The sequence below is a fragment of the Tiliqua scincoides genome, chromosome 15 (assembly GCF_035046505.1).
Source record: "Tiliqua scincoides isolate rTilSci1 chromosome 15, rTilSci1.hap2, whole genome shotgun sequence".
Taxonomy (NCBI): Eukaryota; Metazoa; Chordata; class Lepidosauria; order Squamata; family Scincidae; genus Tiliqua; species Tiliqua scincoides.
The window spans coordinates 2,610,493-2,626,777 of NC_089835.1; the positions used below are offsets into that span (position 1 = coordinate 2,610,493).

At 50.1% G+C, this 16,285-nt stretch overlaps 1 protein-coding gene across 11 annotated transcripts in view; it reads left to right on the forward strand.

Annotated features, from left to right (window-relative positions):
• MARK2 (microtubule affinity regulating kinase 2) overlaps positions 1–16,285 on the forward strand; it is a 101,732-nt gene that overhangs the window by 50,094 nt on the left and 35,353 nt on the right. The window contains exon 1 of one of the 11 annotated variants that reach the window (XM_066610452.1): positions 5,968–6,124. The exons of 9 other annotated variants lie outside the window; for them this stretch is intronic. Coding sequence is in view for 1 of the 2 variants with exons in the window: in XM_066610457.1 (XP_066466554.1) it covers positions 11,286–11,330 (45 nt within the window). In the remaining variant the exon portion in view is untranslated. Of the gene's footprint in view, positions 1–5,967; positions 6,125–11,089; positions 11,331–16,285 lie in introns of those variants that run through there. One more of the 11 variants, XM_066610457.1, reaches the window with a different exon arrangement.

The following is a 16,285-nucleotide window of genomic DNA, read 5'->3' on the forward strand; positions in this document are numbered from 1 at the left end:
GCTGCCATTGAAAATACAGATCTGAAAATACAGGGTGCAGAGCTACTGGGCAGGGAGGACTCCTGGTGGGAGAGAGACAGGGTGCTTCACCCTGAATAGGTGGGAAGCTGGAACAATGGAAAGGAAGGAGGGCTGCGTGGTTGGAGAAGGATCCAAGTCTGCCTTCTGCTTTGGCTTCTGAGCTGGAATGTTTGAATCCCAAGCTCTGCAAAATAAGAGCACAGGAGTGTTGTGTAATGGGACCTTTGGCTGATCACAGTTTAGGTTTTGCAGCCTAAATTGATGATGTCACTTCTGGCTATGACATCACGTCCAGGTTAATGACCTCACTTCCGGCAGGTCCTGATAGGTTGCCATTCTCAAAAGTGGTTCCCATTGCTGAAAAGTCTGAGAATTGCTCCAGTGGTATTTAAATGGAGATTTTGATCGTGTGTGCATTTAAATGTGATTTTTGCAGTGATTAATAGATTAAAAATCCCTTAGTTGACTATCCCACTTGCCTGCCTTTGAAAACTCAGTTGCTGGATAGCAGCTGCGACTAGTGTGTTGGGGTAGGCACACCTCAAACCCTTCCTTGCTGGTAAGGAGCAATTTAGAGTGGAGCACTGGCTCTTCTGCAGTGACCTCCTCCAGCCCAGAGGGGCATAGCCATATCTTTTCATCACCTCTCAAGCGGTGTTTATTCAGGACAAACAGACTGCTGGGGAGAAGCAAATGTAACTGGAGTTGCTCAGCTGCAAGGAACCTGACGAGCGGGTTCTGGCAGGGGACTGGAAGAGCGGGCACTGAGTGGGGGAAGGAGGGAACTTTCTCTAGGGCTGTGTGGGGGGAGGAAGCTAGGCTAGGCAGAGAGGCCCCACCTATCCTGGGTGTGTGCTTGCACACTGATGCCCACAGAGCCACCCTTGGATTCTCTAGTTTGTTTTTTTATAACACATCTGGATTTACTCAAGGTCAAAGGACTTTGGGGAGGCTTGAGAAAAACACTGACATCAAGCCAGAAAATGGAAGTCCCCAGTTTCAGTCTTGCCTCTGCCATGAACTCAGCTGATGGCCTCAGGCAGGCCACTTATCTCTCTACCCCCTTCCACCCCAGCCTCAGTTCCCCAACTGCTATATTTATATTTATTTTTAAAACTTAATCCTGTATTGCCTCCCCTGTGGGCAGCCCCAGGTAGAGCTCAAGGAAAGCAAACACAGTAAATAATCAAAGCACTGACAAAGCACTGGGCCATTAACACAAGCACCTCAATAGAGAGGGATCAGGCCAGCAAGCCAACAAAAATCACCCACTGAAAACATAATGGGACAACAAAGTTGTTACAGTGCACCAAAAGGAGCTACAGATTGGGGGTGTTACAGTTCTCTGATGGGATTGGTACCTCCTGTACCTAGTGGGTGATTTGTACCCTGTGACACCCAGAGCAGGGCCTCAGTGGATTATCTGAGCGTGTGATGTGAGGGCTTGTCTGGGAGAAAGCAATCATGAAGCCAGGGGGACCTTGAGGTGGTCGCCATCTTCCAGCTCTAACCTACTTGACTGTTGGAATAAAATGGGAGGCTGGGTCATGGTCACTACCTTGAGGAGGGGAGGTACAAGTCAAATCAAGAGATTAGAAAGTTCTGTAAGAAAGCACACTTTCGCTCTCTCCCACCCTCCTCAGTAGGAGAAATACGCATAAGAGGTGGGGGCTTTGCCTCGATTTGTGTATTTTCACAAGTGTATGGAAGGTGTGAAATTTAACAATGAGAGCCTGGAATAAAGGAGAATTAAATTTGAACAGTGTTTTTTTCACACTCGTGTCTGGGTGGGGGAAAGAACAAAAATTGCAGGGGTGCATGGAAGACCTTAACATTGGCAGAGAGGTCAAGAGTGATTTATGAAAATGTTCTGGAACCACCACCCCTGCACCATGAAAAACGGAACCTTTGCAAATGAAACAGTCCCTTGTTTCAAACCCAGATTCCCCTTTTGTTCCAGAACAGCACGTTGTTCCTAAAGTCTGTTGTGCGTTCAGTTACAGGCTGCCGTAACAGCTGCTTGTTTTCATGGGTGCTGGTGGGGTCTGTGTGTGTGTGTGTGTGTGTGTGTGTGTGTGTGTGTGTGTGTGTGTGTGTGTGTTCCCTTGATATTCTCTGTAGTGGGAGCTGTAGCTCAGCTTTTCGATAGATGACTTGATTGACTTGGAATCATAGATATCAGCATGGATTTTGGTCAAGGGTGACATAGAGGCACCCATTTTGGAAGGTCTTCCAGGAGTGCATTCTGACATCTCCTTCACTGTGGAACTGCTGTCATTCAGAAGCACCCTGCCGTGCACACACACACACACCCCTGCACGCCTGCAGGGAAGGTGGAGAATTTTTAACAACCTGCTCTCTGTCGTCACATTGCTCTACAGAGCCTGGGAGCGGCATGTGCAACCCTGTGAAGAAATCCTTCCAGCCGAACGAGCCCTGGAATCAGGCAGCGTGACTTTCGTTCTTTCCTGGTCGTTGCACTAATCGGCCCAGTGCCCTGCAAAGGAACCAGAGGCACTAGTCTGGCTCTCCCTTTGTGGTGGATGGGAGCAAAGAGGCTGGCTTCAATCCAGGCCGCTTGAGAAGGGAGAACCTGACCCCAGGCCTGGCTCCTGAGTGGCCGGCCACATCTACCCTGTTGCTTCAGAGTCAGGTTGCCCAACACGGAGGCATGAACTCAAATTAAGTCACTTCCTTGAGACGTACAAAGTTGTTGGATCGGCCGCGGTGACTGGGTTAAATATGGTCAAGTGATGCAAGATGGCAGCCACCTTGGAGTGATGTGGTGGTAGCGATGTCTGTGCTGTGAACTGGCATGCTCTTGCCACCTCTTCCTTGTTCGGGGATGGTTTTGCACAGGCCAATTCTTAGCGCTCCGTCACATGCCAAGGCCCAGAGCCAGACTTTTTAAAATTTTTATTTTAAAACTGAAGAAGAGGAATATAAATAGGAGGAAAGTAAATAAGTGAATGAACAGGAGGCAGGTTCAGTCCATGCAGGTAGAAGCAGTCTAGATACTCAGTGGTTTGATTTGTTGCGATAGCTAGAATCGCTGTGGGGAGAGTATGCTTAATGCACACTCTGTTGTGGTGTTGCTGCCTGCTCTCGTGTCCATCCCCCATACACCTCTTCCCCTGATGTAAAGAAATGGTTGCTGTTTTTTCCTATGGTGAAAAACTAAACTGTCTCCCGGAGGGGCCTTGTTACATGGGGAGCAAAGCCTGTCTATGCTGACAGAGGAAGCTGCAGCCTCCTGAGCTTGGTCTGTATAGCTCCTGTATAGCTTGGTCTGAGCTCCTCTTGGTCTGTATAGCTCAGTATTGTCAAACACTGGCTGGCAGCATCTCTCCCAGATGCATGAGGAATTTTTCCCCAGGCTGACCTGGAGGTACTGCCAGGGATTCAACCCAGGGCCTTTTGCATGTCAAGAAAGGGCTGTCCCACTGAACTGTGGTCCCACCTTTGACACTGGACATCCTGATCCTTGCTCGTAAGGGATGCCTAGGGAGGGGAGTTGCATCCTTTACGTTAAGCCCCATCTGTGTTGACGCAACAGTTGTTTTGATAGTTTTGAAGCACTGTAGGCCCTAGAAAGTGGTGGCTTTCCTTGGTTTCTTTGCAGGCAGCAAATAACCATTAATAACAGAAGGGAGTGTAAGACCCCTTCAGGATCCAGCTGAAGGCCCATCTTGGTCAGCATCTCATTCTCTACAATAGCCGGCTAGCCAGCTGCCTCTGGGAATCCCCCAAGCTGGGCTTGAAAGCATACCCGAGCATCGGTCTGTCTGCCTCCATGTTGTCCACTGCACTTACATCAGTGTGTGTGTGTGTGTGTGTGTGTGTGTGTGTGTGTGTGTGTGTGTGTGTGTGTGTATTGATTCGTTTTAAAGAATGTCTTAACTTCAGTTCAGTAAGCCTGCCAGCCACTGAAAATCTGAATTCGGGAAGCTGCAGAATTGGGGTTCTTGCCCAGCTGAATTTTAGCAAAAGGTCATTTCAGGAGTAGGATAACAGTGTATAGGGTTGGGCCCCTCCTCTCCTCCTCCAGATGCCTGCAAGCTGTTCTTAACCTGTAATTGCCAATGGAGGTTAATGACTCCTAGGAGGTTTTGTTGTGGTGGATGTGGCAGTGGCTTGCCCAAAGGAATCTTGGGCCTGAGAGGACACCAGCTTGCTTGTGTGAAAGGCACAGCCAAAGAAGATTTTTGTCTTGTCTCATAGACTTTGGGCTTTTGGAGATCCTTAGATAACCTGGGGGAGGGGAGGCGATCCTGCATGGCCCCATCTGAGCAAAGCGAGGCTTGTCTGAACCACAGCCACCTGGTGCAGGTTTTCCAGATCACTACCAAGCAGTGTGTGTGTGTGTGTGTGTGTGGAGGTGTGAGTGGTAGGGGAGGAAGAGACTCTTTCCTTTAGAGCTGGCTTGCTTTTTGAAGCCCAGTTCAGGGGAGGGGAGGAAGGAGGTGTTGAACACACCTCTGATTGTGTCCTGTGAAGGATCCTGGAAACAGATTAAGCTTTTCAAGCCTATGGACACTGCTATTATGGTGTGTGTGTGCCTTGCTTGCCTATGGAAGCACAGTCTTATTCATTACTATTTATTAATAGGAATATTAATAAGAATATTTGTCTGCTGCTTTTCAAAGAGAAAAGAGTTTGCAAAGCGCTTTGCAAAGCCAATCAAATCAAGAAATGTTTCGTTTTCCTCCCCCTTTGCCATCTAAAAAGAAGCATGGAGCAAAAATGCACCACGCCTGGGTGAAGGGGGGTGTCTGCTCTCTGCCTGTGAAATGGAAGAGCAGCAGCACTTTTGAAAGTGCCCCTTCTCTCAGTACATGACATGCTAATACCCCACCCTTACTCGCTGTTGGAGTCCGTCCCCTCAGGGCAAAGAGCAAACTGCAGGTCTCATTCTGATGAAGGTTCAGGAACAGTGGGAGAGTGGTGGCCTGGAAATGTCCTCAGAGGTCAAGCGTTTGCTGTGGCTTTTTATAGTGTTTCAGTTTTTCTCCTGGCATCTCTGTGGATCTTACCACTCTGCTGATGTTATTGATCACCTCCTGTTTTTAGTTTTGAAAGATCCTGCCTATTTATTGCTACTGCAGCTGGCTTTTATAAAGTGGCGGGTTTGACCTTCCAGAAACTCCTTTTGTGCATTTAATCCTAACAGGGAGGAGGTCTAGACACGTTTTGGGTAAACTACACAGTGTCGTGTCCCCAGGGAATGAACCCCCCCCCTCGGTCAGTCTGGGAATGAGGTGATCCAGAGACACTGTGGGAGGACATTTCCTAACCTGGGCGCCTCCACTGCGCCTTACACAAAGGGGAGCCACAGCCAGATCCCACACCCCCTCCAAAGCCCAGAGAATGGTGGCTCTATTTCTTTCCCAAGGACTCCCTGAAGTGCCCCTCTAATGGCTACAGCCACTCTGTGACTCTAGCCACAGTCTTCTAAATGCCATCAAAGGAAATGCTACAAAACTAGAGAAGGGCCCTTTAAGGCCCTGAAGGTTTCCCCAGGAATGGAACCAGCTACCCTAACAGTCAGTCCTCTTTATATCCAAACTCACTTCTCTGGGAGGGGCAGAATTACCACCTCCCTCTCATCTGTTACTTGGTTCTCATTATCTGTGAATCCCGTTAATTATACTCCTTTGTTTCCAGAAAGTTGTCTGGTTTGGGTCAATTTTCTGCATCAAACAGTCATTGGTTTTAGTCTGTAGAGAATCGAACACATTTGTGTCCACTTCCAGACTTGCCCCGCCATCTTGGGGACTCCAGCTGAGCCTTCACAACTCTGGTGATGATGAGAGGCAGATAAGAAATCTCTGGAAGGCTACCTGAGATCCATGCTGGGGCTGTGGCAAATCCAGGGAAGGTGTCAAGAAACAGGTGGAGGATAGATGAAGCAACCCCCTCCCCACTGCTGAACTCTGTGGCCTTGTTGTTGGGTCAGCAACTAGTCAATGGATAGCCAGCACGGAGAAATCACCATCGCCACAGCCTTCCATGCATCGAGGGATACAAGCACAGAGGAGGAAGCATCAGATGTTGATGAGCCCTCAGTATCACCCAGCTCCATAGACTTCAAATTAAGATTCAGGTTCGTAAAGTTCATAGAATGTATGGTGAAGAGGATCCCCTTGAACCTAACCCCATTTTCCCCCCTAGGTTCAATGGTTCCGTATTTGCTAATCCATTAGGTTTCCCAGAAACTGAGCCCTAGCAGATAACAAGAATTGACTGTTTATGCAGCAGGTACATCAGCTCTACTAGCCCAAGACCTTTGTGGAGCAGCATCTGAGCTTGCTCTTAAGACCTGTATCCAACAAGATCTTGCCTCTCTTTGGAGCTATCTGCGGTGCTGACCTCTGCTGAGTCGGGCTTGTGTTTGCTCAGACTCCTTCCTCTCCCGATAGCTGTCTGACGTCCAGCTTCCCTGCATGGGCTCTTCCTGCTTTGGCTCCTGCTCTGGGACGGGATGCATCGCCGTGGCACTTGGCAAGTGCACACTTGGGCACTGCTATTTTGTATGTGAAGGCAGCAAGAATTCCCACTCCTGTGGATATGTCCAAGTCAGAGCAAGCTGCACAGGCCAGCCCCAACCGTGGCTTACCCTCACTTCTGAATTCTTCTGAAAGAGGAAAGCCAGGGGGAGGCTTCTCTTAGCTGGAACCAGAAGGTGTGTGGAGCGCCACTCTCTTCCACCAGGGGTTTGCCGGGAGGGCTGTGGAAATGAGATTAAAATGGGGGGGGGGTGCTAAATGAAATAACATGCTAGGATTTATAGAGCTAGGAAATCCCTGGTTGCCATCCCAAAAGCTCAAGTAGCAGCATATTAATTTTTATCGGGCCTATTTGCAAGTCTAATGGACCAGAGGAGTCACAGCAGAGCATATGAATGATAAGAGCGTGGCGGCCATTGTTGCACCTCTTGGGGATGGCGCTGGGCTGTCATTCCAGACACTGCAAACAAGCCGGGAGTGTGTGGCTCATGTCGAGCATTTACTTGCTGTGTGTCGTGTGAGGTCTCGCGAGAGGGGGCAGAGAGCTTGCAAGCCCCACTGTGGGGGAAAAAGTGTGACTTGGAATCTGGGGTGCTGCGTTCACCGGGCACGTGTGCCAGAGCAGAGGACCGCTTTCTCCTGCGTGAGAGGTGTCATTAAGGCTGGTGTCAGAGGCCCTCTTTCTCGTCATTAGCAGAAATTTGGTTGTTGGGTACCAGAGGCGGAGTCTTCTCAGTGTCGACACCACAGCTGTGAATAGAGGGTCATGTCCCCCCCCCCTTCCCAGTACTAGAACCAAAAGTTGCCCAGTGAAACTGATCGGTGAGAGATTTTGGGTAGGCTTCTTCCCACTGCGCATTTTAGTCTGTGGAATTCCCTGCCACAAGATGTGGTGGTGGCTAATCGGTTGGACAACTTTCAGAGGGGATTGAACAGATTTATGGAGAACAGGGCCATCAGTGGATAATAGTCTCAGTGTCTGTGCTCTGCAGGGGAGCAACAGCCAGAGAGCAGTGTGCCTTTGTTTCCAGTGTGTGGGCTTCCTTGTGGCAGCTGGTGGCCCCTGTGGGGAAACGGGGCCGAGCTAGAGGGGGCCAATTTTGGCCTTAGGTGGAATTTGTTTCCACTGCGGGATCAGGCTGGTTCCCTCCCTTCCCACCTTTTTGGGCAATCGACGAGATCTTCTTCTTCCAGAAGATTTTTTTATACTGCTGGATTTTATTTTTTATTTACTCCATTTGAATTTCCAGCATTTCTTGAGCAGAAGAGTAGATCCCTGCCCCAAAGAGTTTACACTCTGCTGTATGACAGTATGGAAAGCAGGGAGAGATGCAGCTCAGTGGTAGAGCCCTTGTTTTTCATGCAGACGGTCCCAGATTCCATCCTCTGCATTTCCAGGTAGGGCTTCTCTTGGAAACCCTGGAAGGTTCACTACCCGTCAGTGCTGAGCTAGACAGATCAATGGTCTGACTCCAGTCGAAGGCAACTTTCTCAGTTTTCCTGAGCAGGAGGAGGGAGGAGGAGCAGCCGCAAGGGCTGAGTGCTGCACAGGTGCCATGACATCCACCAGGGCGGATGCTTAGAGGTCAGTGCTTCATCGCCCATTATCCCCAGCAGCCCATATAAATATCTGGTACAGATGGAAGCATTTAAAAATCTTCTTCCCCTTGGAAGCCTTGTTGCAAAGAAGACCTTGCTTGTAGGCCCAGTTTGGGGATGGTTCAAGGCTCTCTGCATGCTGTGTGTGTGTGTGTGGGGGGGTTCCTCCTGCAATCTGTGGTTGCAAAATTCCTGGTCTTCCCCAGGGGTTGGAACAAAGAGCTCCCTCCACGTGGCCTTGCCTTCCCTGTTACACAGCCCTCGGCAACTGCCAGTGGAGTGGGCAGCAGCGACAGGGGTGGGAGGGGAAGAGGGCCTCTTTTCCTGCCTCTGATTTGTGTGTTCAATCCCTGCTTGTTTTGCATGGATGTGGCAGGCAAGTGCAAAACATGCTGCCAAATGACCGCATTTTCTAACAGCCCAGGGTTTGCATTTCTCCCTGAAACACGCAAAGAGTTCCAATTGGGACAGCCTTTTTAAACCCACACACCCCACCAACTTGTGTTGGCTGAAGAAATGCGTTGGACTTGGTTGTCTGACTTGTTGGTGTCTTTGACCTCATGCTTTTTCTTCCTTTGGCCTTTTTTTCTTTCCTGCAACCAAGAGGACTAGAAACCTGAAGCACAGCTGCCTAAAGGTGTCGAAAAGAGCCTGGAGATATTCCTCAAGGGCCATCACTCTTTTTTTTTTTTGTTAGGTCAGGCTGAAAACTGTAATCAGTGGATTGATCCACTAAGGCTAAGGCTTTAATTAGTGGGGGGAGCAATTAACACTGTTTTTCTGTGGCTGTTTTGTTTGTGCTACTGTGATAATGAGGGATGGTACAGAGAATGTAAAGGATGTAAGGTTGCCATCCCTTCTAACACTGAGTTGCAGCTTTGTAACTTAAACACTGGTTATCTCACACCTTTCCTTCTTTATCCTAACAAGCAGCTATGCTGAAGTTTTGAGAAGTTGCCAAGTGCAACTCATAGCAGTTGGGGAATCCACTCCTTCACTTTCCTGTTTGTGCTTAAGCAAATCTGTAGCAGTCTGAACTGAAGACTGGGGAGGATTTGGAGCTCAGTGGGAGAGCGCTTGCCTTGCACCTAGGAAGCTCTGGGTTTAACTCTTAGGTTTTTGCCTCCAGCTTGAAGTGCAGTCTTGAATAGCAAGCCTTGTGGACTCGGGGAGCTGTTGCCAGTCTGAGTAGGCAGATGCTAGAGGGGCCCAGTGACACGTTCATGGTCATATCATTCATTCAGAATTCCTGTATGAAAGGATGGTCCTACCAGTGCCCCTGAATTCTCACAGTCTGAAAGTAAATTGGGGCAATTCACAGCTTCCAAGAAACCTGTTGGAAAAAGGCTGGTTGCTTGAAGTAGGAAGCTGATGGGGGAGGGACTAAATACAAGCTGAAAGTTTGGTTAATTCTGCAGAGCCAGGCCCTGCAGCTCCTGCCATGAGCTGCAGTGGTCCCTTGTTAGTGCTGCTGCAGCATCTGTCCGTCATGCTGAAAAGGATGTGTTGAGAAGCTGCTCTGCAACCGAGTGCCCTCATATATTTAAACTAGAGAGTACACTTCAGGGGTTGGGTATCTCATTGTCAGGAACTGCTGCTGGGTCATAGTTGGGGAGACATAACTGAGCACTGGAGCTGCAGAAGTAGGGTTGCTCTTGCCCGCCTGACAAGCCGTTTTCCTCGCCCCAGGCGATCAGGCAGGAGCAGCTGGATGTTATGAAACGATGGGACTTTGAAACACTTCACATTGGCTAAGCTGATCAGGACCTGGTTGGAGATTTCCTGGGAATCCCCTGTTACACCTCCGTGAATCCCATCACTGACAAGAGATGGGATATAAAGGTACTCAACAGATAACACAGCAAAATTGGGTCTCCTTTGGCAGTACATGTTTGAAAATGGTGCCTTAGGAGCAGGTTGGTTTGTGTGACTGTTGCAACTCTGTGAGAGCACAGAAAAATGGCCAGGTATGATCCTGCCTATTGGATTCAGCTTGGGGGGGGATTCAGCTTTCATTTGAAGCTTCTAGTCCTCAAGGTTCTAGACTTGTGGCTGTCACAGTATGCTGAGGGGTCAGCATATACGTTCTGGCATATACCCCAGGACCAGCAGAAATGGAATACATTGCGGAGAGGGTACGTTTTTGTGTCAGTCTTTTTTACTGGTGGTGGTTGTGCCAGTTGCAGAATCCAGCTTTTCTTGCTTCAGAATTCTCTCTTGGCTCCGTTTTCCCCCTGCAGCATCTCGCCCAGGCTTTTCCAGGTTGCCTTGTGAACTTTGCAAGGTTGCTGGGCCCGTCAGAGCTCCCAATCACCTGGTGACAGGTCGAAGAAGTAACGTCACCCAATTCTTTCTTTTCAGAAGTGTGCGTCTTCCCCCTCCCTGGCGTTCTCCGGAGCCCTGTCTGGTTTGCATGGGTGGGGCAGGCCGCTTCCTGTGGGGGAGAAGTGTGACGTTGCTGTAACTCACTCTCCTCCCTTCCGAGTGAAATGCAGGTTTCTTTCTGCCTTTTGCCTGGTTAGGAGGGGCCGTCACAGCTCAAATGCCCAGAATCTGCTTGAGGAGGATCAGATTCTAGCACAGCCGGGCCGTCTCTGCTGAATTGATTAAAAATGGGGAGGCAGCCTTCCTTATAGGGAAGTTCCTTCTTTTCCCTTGGCCGCCCCCCCCTGCTTCCAGCCCGCTTGAAAACTGGCTCCCTAGACTTGCCAAACAGCCCAGGCACTCTCTCTGCCTCAGCGACTGGGGAAATTGCGAAAGGTGTTGCCTCGCTCAGGTATCGGAGGTGGAGACTGGGCACCAGTTGGATGAGGAAGCCCTGCCACTTCCTCGGGGCTGTTGCTGCACTTTGCTCCTTTGGGAAGGTTTCACTTTGGGCTGACCAAGTGAAGGGGTGCGCTCTGGCCGCATCCATCCCTGGAGAGGCTTGATATTTGCCCTCCACTGTTCCCCAGGACACTTCTCTGCTTGGACGGGTCGGCAGGAGCTCCAGGTTTCGGCACACCCATTTCCGCTCATCGGTACAGGCAGCAGAACCTGGTCTCACCTCTCTCGTCCTTCCGCCCCCCCCCCCCCAAGCAGCAGTGGATCGATGAGGCACAGGTCACCTCTGGCAGGCAGAGGCGCTACCACGTGAAGCGGCTGAGGAGACGGCGTTTAATGAGCAGTGGAGACAGACAAATCGAGCCGATGACCATGGGAGTAGTAAGTGTCTCTTGTCCTGAAGGGCCGAGTCCCCAAGTTGCCAAGGACTCCCAAAATAGGGGTGAAGATGAAGTGGCCGTGTAGGATGTGGCACCTGGGAGGGGAGGGTGGTGTGATAGGTGGTGGGGGAAGAGAGCTGAGTATGAAGACTGCTAGACACGTTGAACTGCACTGTGCCCTAGGAGGGGTTGGGAGCAGGCCTGTGGGTTCCCAGGCTCCCCCTCTGCCCCCCCCGGAGAGAAGTGAACTCCTTGTGGGAGAATCTTCAGAATCTCCTTTCCCCCCCCCCCCAGAAGATTTTTTTTAAAGAACAAAATCTTCCTGGTCTTGAGCAACAGAACCTGCTAGGAAGTGAGTTTTATTTTCCCAGGCCATTGGTTTTTTGCCTGTGGACGTCTCTTCGGTTTGGCTGCTTGCCTCTTCCCATTGCAGAGGGAGGTGGGAGGAGGAGCTCCCATGCGCAGTTCTCATATTCCCAGCACAGGCTCAAAGGGAAAATAGTGCCTTATCAGCAGGGCTGTGCTTGAGCCTGAGGAGCCAAAATGTGCACTCTCTCAAGGGCAGCATTTTGCCCCTCTTGGTGCCAAAGGATCGATCTGGGGCAGTCACCCTTGCTCTTGCATTGTGGAGAGAGATCCATGGCAGAGCCAGGTAACTGAATCAGCGATCGATGTGCCCAAGTCAAATGCCATTGTGAGGGCTTCCTCTGCCCGTGCTGTTTGTTCCTCACCTGTGGGCTGGATGATCAAGACGTTGTGGGAATTGCCAGTCCAAGTCACCTTTCCTTGGGAGTATTTTAGGTGACTCAGCTGCACAAACTTCAGACATCTTGTTTTGGTTCTGAAAATGCAAGCTGTCAATTGTGTTCATTGATTTAATCTGCCCTGTGGCAACCTGACTGGTTAAATGGCATGTTACCCACACAGCAGTCTTAGTCTCAGTGCCCAGAGCCGGATGTGCTAGTTTTCTGTGTGAGGGATATATTTCTGTGGGGGAGCTTCCAACTGTGTGAGCCTCTTTCTGCACTCTGAGAAGGTGCAGCTCAGACCACAGATTGGCCTCTTCAGCAAAAACCTGGCCCACTGGGGCCAGCCCCTGTTCCCGTGGAGCTTGAAGTCCTGCCTCTGCAGGATTCAAAAAGGAACAGAGTGCGGAAGTGTGGAGAATGCGACTGCTGTGGTCCAGGGTTTCCCAAAGTGTGGGACGGGGCCCACTGGCGGGTCATGAGTTGGGCCATTCTGCCCACCCTCTGGAACTGTTTGGCTCCAAATCAGAGCCATTCCAGGAGCATCCAGGAGCACCTCCAGGCGAGGTGGGTTGCAGCATGGAAAACTTTGGGAACTGCTGCTTTAGCCCGTCGCTCTCCTCTTCTCCACACCTCCTCTTTTGTTCAGTTCTTTTCTCCATTTTTGAATCAAGGGAGTGGGAGTGGCAGAAGTGGGCACCAGAGGCAATCTCCTCAGTCAACCTCTTGGGTCAGCTGTTGCCCACATTAGTAGTGCCAGGTGTCCGTCCATCCATCCATCCTTCCAGAATTGATTAGGCCTACAGTTGTTCCGTGTAGCTTCAAATTATGTGGTGTGTTCATCCAGGTGGGGCTTTTGTAGCTTTGTGGAACTTGGAGCACAGGCATGTTTGCTCATTAGCTCCAGATCATGACATTGATGGTGTTGTTCTGGAATGGCATGGTGTCCAGGGTGGTTCTCTGGTTCCTTGTTGGCACCTTGCGCACATGCACGTGTGAGAGAATTTGGGGTAAGTTTCTGGAACAAGAATCACGGCAAGAGTTCACCTCTGTGCTCTCATGGCTTGAATCAAACTCATGCCCAGAATAAGTGAAATAGGATATTCGTGGCTTTGCACAGATGCGTTTCCTGCTGAGGAGTTGCCCAGCAGCCCGTGTGTGCATGAGAGACTGGAAAATGGCACGGAGCTGAACATTCTGCCACAGTCCATTTTGGGGCAGGAGGAAGGCAGCCAGTGAATCCATAAGCCTCTGATTCAACCAGGCCTGGGCCACAGTCAGATTGCACACTGTTTGGGAGCTGTTTGTTTCCTGGGCAAGGGTGCCCTCGTGGAGCTTCTGTGAATCACCTGGGAGAAAGCGCAACCCCCTGCAGCGTTCCAAAGTTCTCAGAGGGGAGGCTCCAGTAGTGTTGACAAATGTACCTGTCCAACCACCTCCACCCCTTTGAAGCAGGAAGGGAAGGCTTCACAAGGAGAGGCCTTGGCTCTCATTGCAGGTGTAATCCAAGCTACAAGGTTGCCCCTTTATTTTATCCAGGTATTTGCAGAAGCCAGTGTGGGAGCAACAGCAGCATCCCTTGATTGAAGCATTTTGGGCCTGCATCATTGGGGGATTTAACTTGGCTGTGTGGTGCTGGCCCCGGTGAACTTGGTGGGTGTTGGTATTTGTAGGAGCTGGGAAAATTCCGAGCTGTCTCTTCACCACCACCACCCCCCCAGTACACCCAAGCTGCTGAATTTTGCCTGATTGGCTGTTACCTGTGACCAGCTCTGAGATTTGTCTGAGTTCTTCCTGAGAGATAAAGGGGCCCTGCCGCCAGCTGGCATGCAGTGTGTGTCTTTTGTGGGGGTGACAGCCCTTCATATTTGCACCCTCTTTCGAAGAGCGTAGGTGAGAGCTTCAGAGGCAAAGGCCCCAGATTCCATCCCCAGGCAGGGCTCAAAAAGACACCTACCTGAACCCTGGGCCAGTTGGGGTGGGCAGGCAACTCAGCCAAGGGGCACTCATTGTGTATCTTGTATATTGTATAATTTTCACCTGTGGTTTTGTCTTCTGGTACCCAAAGCAAAACGTCCAATGTTTATAAGCAGTTATGGAAGGGCTGTAAACGTTCATAGATTCTCCCAGCTGAACAAAGGGGAAATTTTCCTTCTCCGGAATGGCAAATGAGGCTTTGGCTGTGTTAGGTGAACGGTGCCTCCGTGATCAGAGGCACCCATGAATGCCAGATCAGGAGAAGCACCAGGAAGGCCTGTGGCCTTCAGTTCCTGTTTGTGGGTTTCCCTGGGTCATCTGCTCAACCCCATTTAGTTACTGGGCTGGTTTAGATCCTGAACCTGATTGGGCATGGCAGTTCTTGCATTCATAGGGCGAACTCATACTTCAGTGACGGCACCCTCATTTGCAATTTTGGCCTTCAGGGACCTCCTTGAGATCAGCTAGGTTCTACTGAGGTGACTTGAGTCTGTAGGGACAGGCCATGTTTTAACACTTATCTCCCACCAGCCACACTGTCCTGTGCCTAAGGAGCACTCACTTGAATCTGCAGTAGGAGAAAGTCATGTGCTATCTGTTTACCCTCCACCTGCCTCTAAGAGTTAAGATTGGGCTGTTTCTCGCTGGTTTTCCTTCTCCTCCTGCCTGGGCATACTTTATAGATGAGCCAAGGCAGGCTTTGGATTCAGCTCCTCCAGGGTGCCTTTTTGGAGCAGGGGCTCAGCTGTGGTGGTGAACCCAGGAGAGCCACAGCCCACGGCATCCTTCAAGACAAGTCAAGTGTGGGACACGGGTCCAGAGCAGAAAGCGCCCTGTTTATGCAGGCCCACCTGCGTTCCACACTTCTGCAGGATACTAGTCTAGTGTCATCTAGTCTGGGTGGCAGAAGGCTGGTCTTCTTAAGTGCTGGTTACTTTAATGGGGTGGCAGGGGTGGGAATGGAAATCTTGGCCTCAAGGAGGCTGGCAGATGTGTTCAGCCCTTTAAAGTCAGTGCACCCTACAGCCATGGGGGGTGGGGGTGGGCTATGGAATGCTGCCCTCAGGCAATCTGAATGCTATTGATGAGTGAATCTTTGTACTCCCCTATTGCAGGCAATGCTGCCACCTTCAGTCATATTTGAATCACCACTAGTCATTGGGGTGCAAAGTGCTATTTCCTGCACTTGACGAGTGCAAACAAATGTTTTGTGCCAGTTATCTCCCCCCCCCCCACATGCACACAGTGGAAACATCCCATGGGAACCAAAGGAACAAGCACTTGTGCACCTAGAAAGGCCTTGTGCTGTAACTATGCAACGGTTGCATAGCCACTTATTTGAACCCACTGTCTTCCGTTGCTGGCGTGTACTTTTCCTCTTTGACCATGTTCTTTCAACAGACAGACAAACTTCTAGTTCTCATGAGGGTGGTGAAAATAGCAAGGGGATATTTTTGAAGAAGTTTTTAGTGAGAGTTTCTGGGCTTTGTCTAGTTTAGGAATTGTAAGTATCGTGGATAGAGCTTGGAATTGAGGGTGTGGAACAAAGGCTATTCTGGGCATGTAGAGTAATCTGGTGCAAGAAGGGAATGTAGGTTGTCAAGATTGTAAACATCTTGGGGCAGAGGCCTGTCTCTCTTGCTTTGGTTCCTTTTTAAATCACTATGGTACATTGCTGGCACTGTAAATAACCCAGAATGGGAACATGGATGGCCCAGATCTTTCTCACTCTAAGCCATACGCTTGGAATTGTCTTGAACAAATTGTGCTTATCAGACTTTTCCCCCTCCCATCTGTGAAATGGGTACACTAATGGTCGAGTATCTGTGATAAGCAAGATGAGGCAGCCAGTAGTGTTTCCAGAGAATGTGGCACTGGGCTACAGGTTCAGACATCTCTAGACTTCCTGAGCATGTTCTCCTGTAAGTCTACAAATAAGGCTGTGACTTCCAGAGCAGTCTGGCATCCACCAGTTGGGGTGTGTGAGTGAACGTGGACAATTGCTCTTCCCTTCATTGATCCGATAGCATTCCAGGACCTTGCCTCAACTGGATTATTTGGGATGGGGTATTGCTGGTGGCAGCGGTCGCTGCTTATTCAGCTGCCTGGAGCTGGTTATCCCATTAAACATTTTGTGGAAGTCTTTGTTAGCCAGAAAGAGGCTGTGCAGGGTCATGGAAAGCCTGATGTATTCTGGGGGTGGGTGGGAGGGTTTTAAAACCCCATATTCTGT